The following is a 15,917-nucleotide window of genomic DNA, read 5'->3' on the forward strand; positions in this document are numbered from 1 at the left end:
GAAAACCACCAGGAAACTTCTGAATAACACAGTAAATCAGTATTTAACAGTAATACACTCAGTATGGTTTAGAACTTCACTGTGATGGGGATTGTGGATCCATTTTATTCATGTTCATAATAGCTAGGAAGGGCAGAAGGCAACTGTGGACAATCATGGAAGGTCTGGGAGAAGAATGCTACAAATGGGTGTGTTGTTGCACCATCATCACAACTACACATGAGGAAAAACCCGTCACAAAAGGCAGTAGGTTATGGTACTGTAGGTGGCAAAGAATATCACCCTAATGAATACTATCACAGAGAAGGCAACAGAAGAACCAAAAAGGAATATACTGAATGACTAGTAAATAATGTAAGAAAGAGTATGAAGCATGAGCTTATTGCAACCCTTCAAACAAACAGTTACTCTCACAGAATCAATCAAGTTGGAAAAGATCTCTGAGATCATGAAGTCCAACCCACATCTAGGAACTAAATTGCTAAGGAAATGGGCAACTGTTCAAATCACCACTGAAAATTCAGAGCGGCATCGTTTCTCACTAGAAGTTCTATATTTAGTGTATGAGGATTTCTTCAACTGTTGTAGATGACAACTAAAATGATGTACGGAAAAATGTAAAATTAAAGAAATATGTACAGCACCTATACTTAGGTTAGGAAAGCAGACTTGATGACAAGGGTTACTTAAAACTGAAACCATGTATGACAGTTAGCACCACATCTATTTGGAAGGTGAACAATGCTGCCTGACGGGAGGGCGCAAAGCAGACAGAGTCAGGCTCTTTTCACAGATGCCCAGTGACAGTACCAAAGGCAATGGGCACAAACTGAAGCACAGGAGATTCCCTCTGAACATCAGAAAATACTTTTTCATTATTAGGGTGACTGAACACTGGGACAAGTTGCTCAGGGAAGTTGTGGGGGTCTCTGCCCTTAGAACCACTCAAAATCCACCTGAATATAGTTGTGGACAACCTGCTGAATGTGGCTCAGCTTGAGGAAGGGTGTTGGATCTTTGGAGGTCCCTTCAACCTAAAACATTCTGTGATTCTGTATAGATGTATAAAAGTTAGGTACTAAACAAAAAATATTCTGAGGTACCAGAGCTCAGAATATAATTAGGATCCTAATTTGGAACAGAATCTTGATTTTCACAATGTAATGCCAGTATGTTATCTAGTATCACATGTGAACAAAAACAAATGAGCTCTGGAAGAGCACAGAAACCAGATCACTCCCATCAAACTGTCCAAAAGTGTCAGATGAGGTACTTTTTCAATGGCAATAATTGGAAAACTTGAAAAATTTAATGATGAAACTGTTACAATGTCCAGGAGCTAACACAGCATAAACAACAGCTTAGCACAGCATTCAGTATTGCAATTTCAGAATTTTTTACTCTGACCACAAATGATCTTTTCAAGTCATGGTGAAAAGTTGCACCAGTGGGGGCAACTTCTCATTTTGCCTTGCCTGTAGCTACTATCCAGACCTTTGCTAGTCCTCTCTCAAGGTCAACAGAAAAGCAGTGCTTCTTTGACCTCTTAATAATAGTTTTCAGAATAAAGGGCTTGCTTTCACAGAGAGGGAAAAGCAAGGCCTTTCCCCATCTTTTCTACTGCTTTCTGGAGTACAGAACATAGCAGTTTCTTTTTGGCAGAACTTTCACATGATGGTAGTGGGAATCCAGTTGTTCCTAAAAGTAACAGACTTTGTTGCTCCTATAAAGGCCCTAATATCTCACGGCTGTTTTTATGAAAATTAGCCAATGAACAGTAGTCAAGTTTGTTAGGATGTAGGAGCAAAGGTTGTGTTTAGACTTCCTAAGGTATTTAACAAGTGCTGCTGTACTCTAGGTCAGTTTTCCTAAGAGATGAAGAAAGGATCATTAAGTAGGCTGTATACAAGGAGATATAAAAGCATTTAACAGTGACCCGGTGCTTAAGATTTGAATCACAGGATCAGCTGTGGCCTACAGGGCTTTGTGCCAACACTTCAGCTTTTTCAATTCAATTGCTCTGCACCGCGTATCTGGAAAACAAGTTTTTAAAAGTGTGGCAAATTTTAATCAACTATACCTTTGGACATGTGTGAGAAGATTTAGCCCCAAAGGACTCTCATTCAGTACTGCAGCACAGATGAAGTGTCTCATTTTGCTAACCATCAAAATAAACTGCATTTCAGGGCTGTCAGCTATTGCCAGTATATTATATACTATGAAATTCCTCAGTCTTTCTAAAGTTAACACCTTTGTAGTTTTCCCCCACCCTGTTGTTTTTAGAGGAGCTTCAGAAGAACACAAACCTGGGCAATTGCTAACTTATAATAGTGCTAGATCTGTCATTTTCATGGACTTATTGTCTTGTTTTAATCTATTTCAATACAAAACCCCAGTATTTCACTAATTTGCAGTTGGCACTTGTTTTGTATTTTCATTACTGGTTAGAAATGTAAACACAGTGCATAGATGTCTGAATTCAGACTAGCTATGTTTCACCATTAAGAGAGGCTAAGAAACTGATAAAAACTGTACAGAGATTATTTGGGATGAACTAAAAGCCAGTCTTAGCACCCAACCTTCCCCTCCTCATTACTTCTTCATAAGAGCTTTAATTTTCTTTTCCAAATACTAAATTAATGGAGTTCTTTACTTTCTGGAGTTCCTGTTCAAGTTTTTCTGGTAGTTTACAGGTGATCTTCCTGTGAGAAATTATTTCTCTTAATTTTGGCTACTTTTTAAAACAAAACATTTCCAAATTAGTTTTTCTGATTTGGTGCAAAAAAATACAAAATATTTATAAGTTACACTTGAGCTTCTAATTCACTAATCTGTAGAAATTATTTTTCTTAACCAACCTTCTTTCCTGAAGTCTCCCTGGGCATTCATCATGGCCAGCACTGGCAGTTTCATACCTTCTTTAGTTTTAGTCTCATGCGAGTGTGAACCAAAGCATTTTGTAAGTAAACCACTGCATTTTGGAATGTTCTTCCGCTTGTTGTTTCGTACATGCAACGCATTTCAACATTAACCACACAGCAGAAACCTTCATCTCTAAGCTTTTTAGATTATTATAGCACCATCAAAATTATACCTCTCAAAGATCTTCTGCTTAATGAAAGACATCATCTTTTTGTTCAATTTTGCCCTAGTAAATCACAGATTCAAAAACTTGCATTTTGGTGTCAGTTCATGGTACAACCCCATCTTCACTGTGTTTTCCTTGTTATCTGAGTTACTGGAGCTGTTAGACTTGTTTTCATTTTCACAGAAATGTAATGAACTGGCATTGGCTTTGTATTAGTAAGCAAGTTGCTCTTGGTCCTTTAACTCCTTCACTGATTAATGGTGTCATGAGACTCCTGTGTTGAAGTGTTGAAATATATAACTGCCTTTCTACTGTAAGTAAACTCTTCTGGGAAAATTCTGATTATCTATAATGACACAACACTAGAAAAATCTTTCTTATTCGTTTTTGCAACATTTTTAATATGCTGTTGAAGATTTTCGTCATCACTCTTACTATCTTACTTTAGTATTATGTCTTATAATTTATATTTAGCAACTTGTATAGCACCATATGCATTTCTGAAATCAGTGGAAGGAATTAATGGGCATCTTGCTCAAACTTCCTCAACTCTATTCAGCAATGCAACACGACACACTCTACCCTTCAAGTCTGTAGTGGTCAATTTTGGAAGCAGTCACAAATACAAAACCAACCAACCAATCACAAAATCCACAACATGATGAATTCAGTGTGGTGCTGACTGCTTCTAAGGCTCATTTCTAAACTTCTAAAGCTTAACATTTCATGTGTGCCTTCATGTGCATGATGTTCAATGTGCTGGTTCAATGGTTGCATTCTAATCAATGCTGATGTATGCTTATTTCTATTGGAAATGCAGAAGCCCTCAGTTTTGATTTAAAATCTCACTTCAGTTATTTCACTGATCTTCCTCATTAGCACTTAAAATAGACTGTCATGGAAATGAATAATGTTGGAATGAACAATACATGAAAAAATCAATGACAGTTAATAACTGAAATGGTATTAAGTGGAAGATATCAGACTCTGACTTCAATGCCACAATGGCAATGGGACAGTAAGATAGATGCATATGGACATAATGCAATGTTTCATTATGTGGAGTACGAAAAGGCATTTTTTCTCAGGATGCAAGATTCCAGTGAGTACTACTGAAAAAAATAAAAATTATGTTATAAATAGAAAATGCTAGTGATGTGGAAGAGCTTTGCCAATTGTCACTTAAAATTTATTATTAAAAACAATGAATAGGTGTAACAACAGATTTATACAGTTTAAAACCAGAAGTTAATATCTGTATCCATTTTGAACTAGAACCCAAAGGTTCAGTTTAGTTAGAGGCTAAACCTCAGTTCCTTGGAGCTATAGCTAAATATTATCAAAGAAGATTAAATAAACCACCGGTGGAATGGAACCATGTATGCCTGAGATAAAAGCTGAATGAATGCGAAGAGGAAGGTACCTGGTTAACAGAAGCATCTGTATTAGCCACAGGTGAGGGAGAGCGACAGGCAGGTGGAGAAGAAATCTCACTGTTGGTTCCCTCCTCCCCAGACTCCTCAGTGACAGGGGAGAGCAGCGTGTGACAGCGACCAGCAGTCATCTGCCACAGGAAAAGCAACCCCAGAGCACGGGAAGAAAATCAGTTACCTCAACTTAGACTTGACTTAGACTGAGATCAAAACAGCACATCACCAGAATTACCATATTATTTAGTCATGCTTCATGCTCCTACATCTACCTGGTTGAATTAATAGTCTCATTTACTTGTCATACTTCAGTACGAACATGCTCTCCTGTACCCTAATGCATTTAAAAGACAATGTATAGCAAGCAACTCAATAATAACGAATTCGGGTTTGCCTTAAATGTCTTCAAATACAATTACTGGGCCATACAGAAATACTATGGAGATCTACAGAATAATGTAGTATTTGCCTCAGTATCCAGGCCTGGTTAGAACAACAAGTAACAGAATTGAAATAATCACACAATCTGATAGCAACATACCCTTCTTCCTTGCCCAGTGCTGTTATGCAGTCATAAATCCTGAAATCTGCACTCTATTTTCACTCAGACAAAAATCCCAGTAGCATCAGCAGTATATTTACAATAAGACCCACTCAGAAACGAACAAAAGCAAAGTAATTCAAACATGAGGCCTATGGCAGTACTTAGATAGCTTTCCTTTCCAACACGCTCATCTGAGAATAAAGCAGCATACTGTCAATTATCATATCAGCATTTTAATACTAGAGCTTTAAAAATATGGTGTAAACAACCTATACACTGCAACATCTTATGAAATACTATTTATTCCGACAGCCGATAGCTGACTGCTACAAAAAAAGCACTATTTGCATATCATTACATACAACTTTCACTGGTATTTGTCTGTTAAATAACTTCATCCTTTACCAACAAGTCTTCAAAGCACATATAAAGCAAAACACAGTAAAGGGAAGCTGCAACCTGTTTGGTTTGCCACACTCCAGCCATTTCAAAAGCGAAATGTAGATGTGAGCTGTGGCAATTTGCTACACAGGAGTGTTGTAACGATGCAAAAGAAGCAGCTCAGATAAACAGTACAGAGACCGATGCATTGCTTACCATAACCACCGAGGGATGAGTGGAGTGTGCTGGGAGCAGGTCTGTATCCAGCTCCTCCATCCCCTCGGAAAGCCCTTCCACTTCTGTCACTGTCAGCAGCATGGTCGCATGCTTTGCTTTCATTGTCAGCATCTTGCACTTTGAATTCAAAGAAGCAATTTGCTCCTGGTATCCTTTGATCTTCTGAGCCAGCTCCTGAGGAAACATTTTTTTTCCCTAATGCAGAAGCAGCCCATAAAGGCCACAGGACCCGCAGCATTTCAGCTTTCGTGGCAAAGGCAAGCTCTCCCCTCCGAGCCCAGCCAATAACATCATAGCGCTGCCGCTCACAAACCCTGCATAAGCCGGCGCACTCGCTGACAAGCAGGATGTTGATAGCAGAGAGAACAAGCCAGGCTGCGTCTGGCTGCACAACTAAACCGCAGAGCCGACAGCTCTGGAGCAAAACCGGAACGTGCTGCTGCGAAAGGCTCTGTGTGCATGATAACCGCAGAGGGGAGGGAGAGAGGGACACCTCACGTTTGCATCCAGCATGAACCTGAGATGAAGTCTATAAGCTTCAGAGTGCAGGAAAGGAGAACGTCTCTACCTCTTCCTGCTCTATTTTTTTTTTTCCCTGTTCTACTTCCATTTATCTGAGGAAGCTCCTCTGCATAGTGCATGCCATGGAAATGAGGTCATGTGGTAAGCACAACTGTAAAAAATGCCCATTAGGCTCTCGCCAGAAAGAATGAATTGTTCAAACAATAACTTACAGGGTCTAATAAGATCAAATGTGATAGGAACAATCAGTCACATAATAAGATTAAATGCAGACTGGATTGCTTTTTGCCACTGTTTTGACAAGCTGTATTTTAATCTTGTTTTAGTTTTCTGTAAGTCTTCAAAGTAAAAAGATGAGCTGCACACAGGAGTAACCTTTCTTTTAAATGATCTGGGGAATCTGGCTTAAAGCAGAGTATATTTTAAAATATCGGGGTTTTTTAAGGCTATGAAACGGTCTATTTTTGTGGCCAAACAGCAGTTTAGTCAGAGAAGAAAGATGGAAATGTATAGCCTCATGACTATTCATAAGTGTCTTGTCTTCTCTCCTACCCTGAACTGCTGCCCAGCTCAGTGTCCAGTTTCAAAGCCCAAATTCAATATACTTTAAAAATGGTGCACGAGTTTCACGTTTCTGCTGGTAAGCTATTGTTTCTGTCTCCCTAGAGGCCCTGTAATAAGTTAGAGTTGTGATATATAAAGTGAAAACGCTTCTATAAGCTTGCCTGCTAAAACAGTGCTTATTAGTTTAAATATATATTTCTGTTTTATTTTGATATCTACTTTTATTTCTTCAACAAACACAAATTTTCAAGAAAAAATAGCAACAGAAGTTGCAAGATCTAGTAGGTATAAAAGTATATTATTGCAATATCTTTTCAAGAGTAAATAAGACTACTGCTTCAGGATGGTAAAATTAAAATATTTTTTGGTTGTATAACATTTTCAGGAAGCAACTTCCTCAAAATACTGTGCAGAACAGTCATAGCAAGAAATGCAGAGTTAGCAATTGAAACAGCACAAAGACTGAGGATGACACTTTACTGTGTGGGTTTCAATGGCACCTGGTCACTACGTGTCACATTAGCAACAAAAGGACCTCTCTTGGTGCTCCAAGGCTTACCTTGGAGACTAAGCAAAGTCTTGATTATAAAACATCAACTAGAACAACTGAAAAGCAAACTGCAATTATATCAAGCCACAAATTTAATGTCTGGCAGCTCAAATAGTTATCTGCTCTGTTTGGCAAATACCAACCATTCACTAATGCTTGATGAATGACATATCTGATGCTCAATAGAAATTACTGTCATTCAATATACTCACTTAACTCCATCAATATTACTGAGATGCAATAACATTTGTGGTATTAATGTCCAATGCACTGAGTATCTAACATACCTCTTTCAACTGAAAACAAGAAAAAAGTAGGTAAAAATGTGACCGAAAAAAATCAAAATAAAGCAACTTATAAAAGCAATGTCCTATGAGATACTGTATTATCTATTAAAACAATTCACAAGTATGGAGATATTTGCTCACATTCCTACCTGAAATTCTGAAGAAACATGGATCAGTAAACATAGTGTCTAGTTAGATACATGCATACTAATACAAGCTTCCTAAAACTCAGGATGTGCCTTCCTTCTTCTTTCTTTCTCTCTCTTATTTAAATTCTAAATATAGCTACTACAAATGTATCTTTAAGTTCTTTTTCATGCAGGATTCAACAGGGAATCTGGTAACTGGTATTTTCTTAAATTAATAACACATGTAACAAGCATCTTGACACACTTGCCTTTTGAAGCAATATAATAATATATGGTTCAGAATATCCACTTCACGTTATGCTTTTCGACAGGTTTTTGGCAGACAAAACATGACCCAAAAATATGCATATCTTGGTCTTTCAAAACTTCTTACCCCTACATGTGGGAAGCTTGCAAGTATGAAACCTGTCCGTTCTGGCTGACCTAACACGTGCATTAGAGTAAACCTGCTGTCTTCCTGCAGATATTTAGAACAACTCCTAGCTACTAAACATGTTCAAGTGCAGATGAAACTTCAAGCTGTCCCATTTTTAATTCCTGTCTGCCTGCAGCACCATTCTTTCCTCCAGCAATACCACCCTCTATCACTAAAGGGAGTCTCCTGCATTTGCTGTTCCAGAACATTTATATAGAGCATAGTAGCATTATCATTTCAGTACTAAAAAATCAGAAGTGTTTGTTTACGAAAACTGCTCTTGAATTTACATTAATTAACTTTTGCAACAACTGGATAGGAAATGAGCCACACATTAGGTTACATTACACAACAGCAGATAGCTTCAATTCAAAGGTAAAGAAATGGTGCCACCTGGTGCCAAAAGTGACACACGGATCAGGGTCATTTTCTATCCCAACACACAACAGACAGGGGAAGGAGAAAGAGGCTCAGGAGCTCCCATGCTAGAACAGCAAGAAGGCTCCTCATTGGAGGGCTGATGATTCATGAGTTTGTGGCAGGACCTTCAACTCTACAGCACAAAACTCTTTCCAACAAAGGCTTTAAAACAAGCCTTTGGAGGGAACAGTGCAGAATTTCCTTCCAAATCTATGGTGGTTTTCCTGTGATTCAAGTCCCTTGGTGTTCTTTTACAGAATGTTACTGGGATGAAAATGAGCAAGTACTTTAGGATATACATATATATATATACATATATATGTGTATATACATATATAAATACATATACATACATATAAATATATATATACACATATACATATGGATGACCGAACTAGTAATGATTAGCTGCTCAACATTGACTTCTGAAACACTCCTCAGACAAGTACCAATGTTAACTGTCTCTTAATTATGCAGTGCTTTTGTTTATCATAATGTGGACCAGAGATTAGGACATACCTATCCAAATAAACAAATGAATTCTTCACACTGTAGCAACAGGAGGAGTTTCCTATCTGATATTAAGTCTATCTGCTCAGCTAGCCTTGAGGACATCTAAAAAGCTACCCAGTTAACTTATGACCATTGCTTATGAAACGGTTTTTCAGTGAATGAGCTGCCACTGAGCCCATGCTGATGCATTTCTACTCTCATACCTCGTTACGTGAAATCTGGACCTGGAGCTCCTGGATGTTGCTGGTTGCTATAGGCTTGTCTTGTATCTCGCGATGGGCACTCTCTATCATTTGCTGCAAATGTTTCATTTCTTGCTCATATTGCTCATACTGAACCACTGCTTCCTAGAAAGGGAAAAAAATATTGTCTACATGAAAATAAATATTTACTCAATCCAAGCATGACTGATCTCCCTCCTGAAGTGGACCAAATTTAAATCTATCTAGCACTTACATCTGATAAACAAAGCAGGAATATAGTCAGGAAAAGGTCTGTTCATAAATACTGCGAACTGCAATGAATTTTATAGTTTCATTTATTTAACTGTTTCCCAAAAACCAATTCACATAACATAGTGTTTTAGATTTCTGATATGAGCTATAACTTCTGACTCCAACAAGTATCTGAACTAAACATACCCATGAAAAGATAGCATTGCTTACTCTCTTGGTTTTACTATAAAGCATTTTCATCTTTTTCACTTCCATTTATGAAGTGGAAAGACTATAAGAAAAGCTTATACTTTACAGAAAATACACCTGAGAGAGGATTATGAACATTGATTCAGACCATTACCCTACCACTGTAGTCAGTTCTTTCTAGAATAAATTCACTAGCAGTTTGTCTAACCCCTGTAAAAAACTTTCAACGTCATTGCATCCTTCCTTGTACTTAGGTATCATTAATCATCCTTAATTATCAAAACTCTCTTCTTTTACCTAAGTTGAAACTTTGTACTTGTAGCCTAGCTCACTATATATTTTCCTATCACTAAACAGCAGGAAAGAAAAACTTCTCTATTTTGGAAATACATTTTACATGTTTAATTATGAATCCAAACTATCAAACAAAACCTAGTTTACTTGTATTTAGCAAAGCTTGAAAATGCAAAATTAATAGATGTTGAATGACTCCAAAATAAGAAAACAAATATATATAAATGTTAAATAATGAGAAGAAAAATCACCATTTTTATACTAGAAAGTCATTTAATTAACTTGGTAGTTCTTATGCAATCTTTAGAAGCAGCTGATGTTATAATGATATATTAATTTTATTAACTGATTATATATATTATAAAATTAACCTGCATACAATCATATATAAGCTATTTTCTCCAGATAATCCTAATAGCATTACATAAATCATACTAATATCAGAGAGAGAACCAAAGTGAGAGTCTGGTGAGTAAATCAACAGTTAACATGATCATGAACGTTAAAATCAGGAATAATTGAAACCTGGTGGAGAAATTCCTAACGGTACTATGGAAAAGAGGAATGCACAGAGATGTGAAATTCTGTGTTTTCATCACAATTGGTGTTCAGGCTGCTCTGAGTAATTTACGGGATGGAGTTCCACTTGCCTGCATGATGTTGCACTGCTGGATGGCAGTGTGCTGCAGGCGACTGGCCTCCTCCTGGAGCCGGAGGGCACTGTGGCACATGGGCAGGCCGGTGACCACCTCTTCAGGAATCCTCAGGGCACTCTGGCAGTCCTGTACTGCCTGAACTTTTGGCTTCAGTGACTCCATTTCTGACAACAGGTGCTAGAAACAAAGACAATAAGCCAGTTTTGCAGAACTCGCAGAGCATTCCATGCAGCGAAAGACAAATAATGACTAGTTCAATCAATAAAAGAAAAAATTGATTATCTATTTTCTAAATTGAATATAACCAGAACACACTTTGTGTGGAGTTATTCAATGTGAAATGAGCATTCTTTTAAATATTAGTTAAGCAAAAAGCCCATAAACTAGGTATAAAAATAATTAATGAAAAAGCATAGTAGTACCTCTTTCTAAGTAGTACCTCTTTCTCAGTATTTGTTAGCAGATTTTAAAAAATAGATTTACAAAATACACAAATTGAATCAGAAGTCATTTATGTATACACATATTTAAATGTTAACATATGAGTGGGACTCCCTGATGAGACACAGAAAAACTTTTTTAAACCAGAAAATAAATCCTGTTATGTTCAGAGCCTTCCTTTGAAAATACAAACTATGGCTGGAAATGTTACTTAAAATTCAAAAGGCAATCAAACAGAAAGGAATGCAGCTACACAGAAATCTTTTTTCTTTGAATAATCACGAGCTGGATGCCTTTGTTAATAGTGTCTGTTCCATACACAGTGTCCATTCAAGCTGTCTGTTCATATGCATGAAAAGGGTCTAAGTGCAATGACTGGAGAACAGATTGGATCATGATTCTTTTTATCTTCATTGTGGAGTTGATGTATTCACAGACAGGAAAATAAAAACAATTAAAAAAATAAAGTTGACGCAAAGGGTCTTAGCACATTAGAAAAAGATTTTAAATTCAATAGATATAAATCAGCTAAACAATGTATGAGGCAAACAGGGATAGAGAGACTGGTTATTTCTCTTCGCCTATACTACATGCAGAAAGATAGCTAATTGGGTCTGAAATGCATAATGATGAGAAGATTGTGGTCTGTTTTTTATTTCTGTGCTCTCGTGACATATGGTGGTTAATCTAACCAGAAATTTGGTATAATGACCAAATTATACTGATATGTACTGAGATATAATGACCTCAGATTTCACTGGTAAGGCCTCTCCTCTGTCAGGTCCCATACTGCAGATAGAAGGTGCCTTTATTGTGCAATCAGCACCCAGAGGCACCCTGGGGGCTGCATGCCAGCCAGGCACTCTCAAAGACCTCATCTCTGGTCTGGTGGGCAGGGGCTACAGCTCCTTTCTGTACAAAAGAAACTCATAGTGTGAAACCTCCTAGAGCCAGCACAAAGAATACACATAAACCCCAGTGTAAACTCCATATTCCTTTATTGTTACAGTGGGTGGTGTGTTTCACTTACACTCTTCAATGCCACATACTGAAATCTGGCTGCAAGTCCCTAGAATAAAGACTGCGTATTTTAATGAAGAGGGAAAGCTGTGCAAATTGCCTTTCATCCATACGTTTTTCTGCAGATTTTAATCCTACAGTGAACCTGATGACATTTAGTTTTCACTGGCAGACCGAGACAGTTAAATCTCCATATTAGCTTGCAGAAAGAAATGTTGCTTAAGAAACTCAGAAAGCTGTAACTTGCTTTATTTTTCTTGTCATGAGACTGAGACCAAAACTAACAAACGGACAAATCGCCATAGTAAATCAAGTGCAATATAGAAAGCAGCAATACCTGGAGGTAACTCAATGGAGGCAATTCAATTAAGCATACAAAAATGTAACTGGTCTTAAGGAAACCTGAATTTTATCTTAGCTCTCCAGATTACTACTGGGGGAGATAGCAACACACTACATCATTGCATCTCTGTCTGTAAAATGGTGATAACAATATAGACTTTCTTTAGAAGTACTTTAAGAACCTGCTGACCAAAACCACTGGATAAGAACTGAGCTTTATTACTATTGTTAATATGGATTAAATAGATTGGATGCACACTTCTCAGAATCGCATCAATCCAAGAACACTCATAAAGTCAACCACTCCCTTAGAGGGAATGATTCTTCCTGTTCCATCTCTTATTTCCTTGGCAGTAACTTGGGGCCACACTCTGAAAGAGTGGACCCACCTAAGAAACACAACTATCAGTCTCACCAACACTCGTTATTCTCTGTGCAAGCTCACACTACCCAAGTGCTGACTTTGAGGTCTTGGTCTTTTACCTGTCTGTGAGAAAGTTGCTCTTTCAAGCTCAAATGCCCAAGCTCTGGAGAGGTCAGTGTGGCTTGGGCTTGCTCCAGAGCAGTCTGCAGGGCTCTCACTTCAACTTCAAATTTCTTCATGTCCTGTAACACAACACATTTGATTCAGAAATCAATAAGAATTAAAAAAACCAAATCACTATAAATACATCTGTCTGGATTTTGTAGCTACATCCCTTATATACAGTGCCAAAACTAAATTAATAGTTTTAATGGTCAATTTTAAATGTTTAAAATATTGGATAAAAATAGCAGTCATATGACAGTCTAGAAGAAGATATTGCAGAGTTATTATTTTAAGTACTTCCTAAATCTCAAATACAGCATGTGCTTTATGTAAGTAATTTCATAGAGTTCAAGGCCTAGAAAGGAACTGAAGATGTCCTCTCGTCAACTTCCTGTAATGACAGTCTTTACAGATTAGTCTTAAAGACCCCATCCATGCAGTCGCACTTATCTCTACATGCAACATATTCCACTATTCCAGTATTCTTTCGTGTAGAAAGTATTTTTTTCTGATGATTTGACACGAAGCTACGTTTTGTTGGAATTTCAGTATTTTCTTTATCATCCCATTAACAACTGACATGAAGAACAAATTATTTTTATCCTCTCTGAATACATCATATGTTAGAATAATCCTTTTTCATGCACATTTTCTACAGCTATATACACCTAATATAATCATCACTATCCTCTATTCAATTGTCGTGACAACTGATTCTCTCAGTTGCCTTTAGGTATTTTTCTATTTAGTACTGTGTAACTGTAGCAGGTGACAGTAGAAGAACCCCCATAAATATACTGACTTTACCATTACAGTATTTTTTTTCTGGATTATTGCATCAATTACAGAAAAGAAAAAAAAGGTGAGATTTCTTGCTCTGAAGGCAAGAGCAAATTGGAAAGACTTCTTTTCCCGATGTCTTGCACCAGTTTATCAGGCCTTCAGGCACTGCATATGAATAACATATCATTTACATTGATAGTAAATCTGTATGGAAGAGCTGCACAGAAATGTCAGGGACATGAAAAAGCATGTTCATTCTTTTCCATGTAGAGGTAGGTCTTGCATTATGGAATCCTGGTCTGGTCCAGCACTGATCTGAATTAATAGATGGCAGGCTTTAGGTATTCTTTAAGAGACAAATAGGTGAAATGGAACAAAATAAGTGTCAACACATACACTTTTCAAGTATCTAAACATAGGTACTCAGTGCCATTTGAGACACATCATGATCCCCAATCCAGAAAGGGCAGTCATAATAGTATCTGCAGAAATCTTGTGCCCATCTGGAACAGCACCTGAAGACAGTATCTCAGACAGTGCAAGATGACTAACTTTAGACAACATAATCATGCTTTTTATAGACCACAGATAACCTCCACTGCTAATAATCTAGGTAATATGATGCACATACACCCTAGCTGTCAGCTAGCATTAGAAAAACTGCTTTCATTTACCTTGGCAGCATCTTGGAGATTTGGTAGCTGCACTTTGAGAAATTGCTGTAATTCCTCTGTCCGCCGCCCCAGTTCCAGCACTTGCTGTGACATTCCTTCAGTACAGTATACACTTGCCAGGTACTCAATCCTCTCCCTCATGGCTTCAAGATCACCATGAATCTCTCCAGACTCATCAAGCATGGCCTAGATGGAGATATGTATAAATTGAATGAGCTCCAGATGACACAAATCTTTAAGTATATTTCTGTTCCGCAAACTCTTTAACTTGTATCCATCTGTAAGCATATGATAAAATTCTACTGTTTCCCTGTAGGGCTTAGGCAATGTGCTTAATTCTGAGTATATGCTGAAGTGCTTCAGCTTATGGAGAGTGCAAAACAAAATTGTAAGTTATGAAGCTTCAGCCTCTGTACTTACCAACACATTAATGTTAGTGTTTTGCTATACATGCCTGGGTGTAACAATATAATATGCTCTATCTATGCAGAAGATTTGTTCTGAAAGCCTGATGTACCTAATAGAAAGTAGCAGAAAGCACTTGGGTGCAGTGTTACAGCAGGGCAGGCGTTACTACTGCTGCTTAAAAAAATCACTACCAAAGTATTCTGTGGGATGGCATTGGTTAAGCTGGTATCCTCATCGAATTCTGAAGCAGGGAAAAAGCCATAGCAAAAACAAAACAGAAATGCGAACTCCCAGCTATCCTCAGGATAAACTGCCTGGAGGCTCCTATTCAGAATGTTGAGAGCATTGACATACTACATTGCACCAATGTAAGTGAATGCAGCTGACAATCAAATAATGTATACACAAAACCCATAATTAATGCAGTCTTATTTTGGTGTTAGTGAGACATGATCATCTTATGGTGCTCTGATTTGTTTCACATAGTCATGTAACAGTAGACAAGCTTGAATCTTATCAAACTGCTCCACTGATCTCAAGTACACATTCTACACACTGACATACACAGAACAGATTGTACCATCACAGGACAGCAAATCGCTCTGACGTGAGATGCTCAGGAAGCAACCGGAAGAAACTCTTCCATTAGGTATCAGTCTGAGAACATCTGGTGTGAAACTCATCATATGAGAAAAATGGCTAATCTGATTTAGTGTAAAGGACAAAGAAAAAACACCCAAACTGAAAATGGTGCTTGGTTAACTAAAGTTTAAGAATATTAATGGCAATGAGGTACTCAGTATGATAGAATCACAGTGTATGGCCACGCTATTCAACCAAAAGCTACTATGATTCAATGTACTTGAGTAAACATGGAGATCAACTTTGAATCACACAGTTTTATTCAGCAATATATCTTAATTTCAGTCTTCAAAACAATGGTCCAAAACAAATTAATTATTTTAAGACTTGGGGGAACAGTCAAAGAAACATAGCACTTTAGGACTTTTTTCCTCAAGGAAAGGA

The 15,917-nt window shown here is 37.5% G+C and overlaps 1 protein-coding gene across 1 annotated transcript in view; it reads right to left on the bottom strand.

Moving 5' to 3' along the window:
• Positions 1 to 15,917, bottom strand: part of LOC103796993 (nesprin-1-like) — a gene marked incomplete at both ends in the record, with an annotated part of 72,858 nt that overhangs the window by 13,517 nt on the left and 43,424 nt on the right. The window contains 6 exons of the mRNA XM_009069185.1: positions 4,512 to 4,652; positions 5,660 to 5,854; positions 9,304 to 9,447; positions 10,689 to 10,871; positions 12,981 to 13,103; positions 14,484 to 14,669. Of these exons, the coding sequence (XP_009067433.1) occupies positions 4,512 to 4,652; positions 5,660 to 5,854; positions 9,304 to 9,447; positions 10,689 to 10,871; positions 12,981 to 13,103; positions 14,484 to 14,669 (972 nt within the window). The remainder of the gene's footprint in view (positions 1 to 4,511; positions 4,653 to 5,659; positions 5,855 to 9,303; positions 9,448 to 10,688; positions 10,872 to 12,980; positions 13,104 to 14,483; positions 14,670 to 15,917) is intronic.

Source organism: Acanthisitta chloris, unplaced genomic scaffold (genome assembly GCF_000695815.1).
Source record: "Acanthisitta chloris isolate BGI_N310 unplaced genomic scaffold, ASM69581v1 scaffold14162, whole genome shotgun sequence".
NCBI lineage: Eukaryota > Metazoa > Chordata > Aves > Passeriformes > Acanthisittidae > Acanthisitta > Acanthisitta chloris.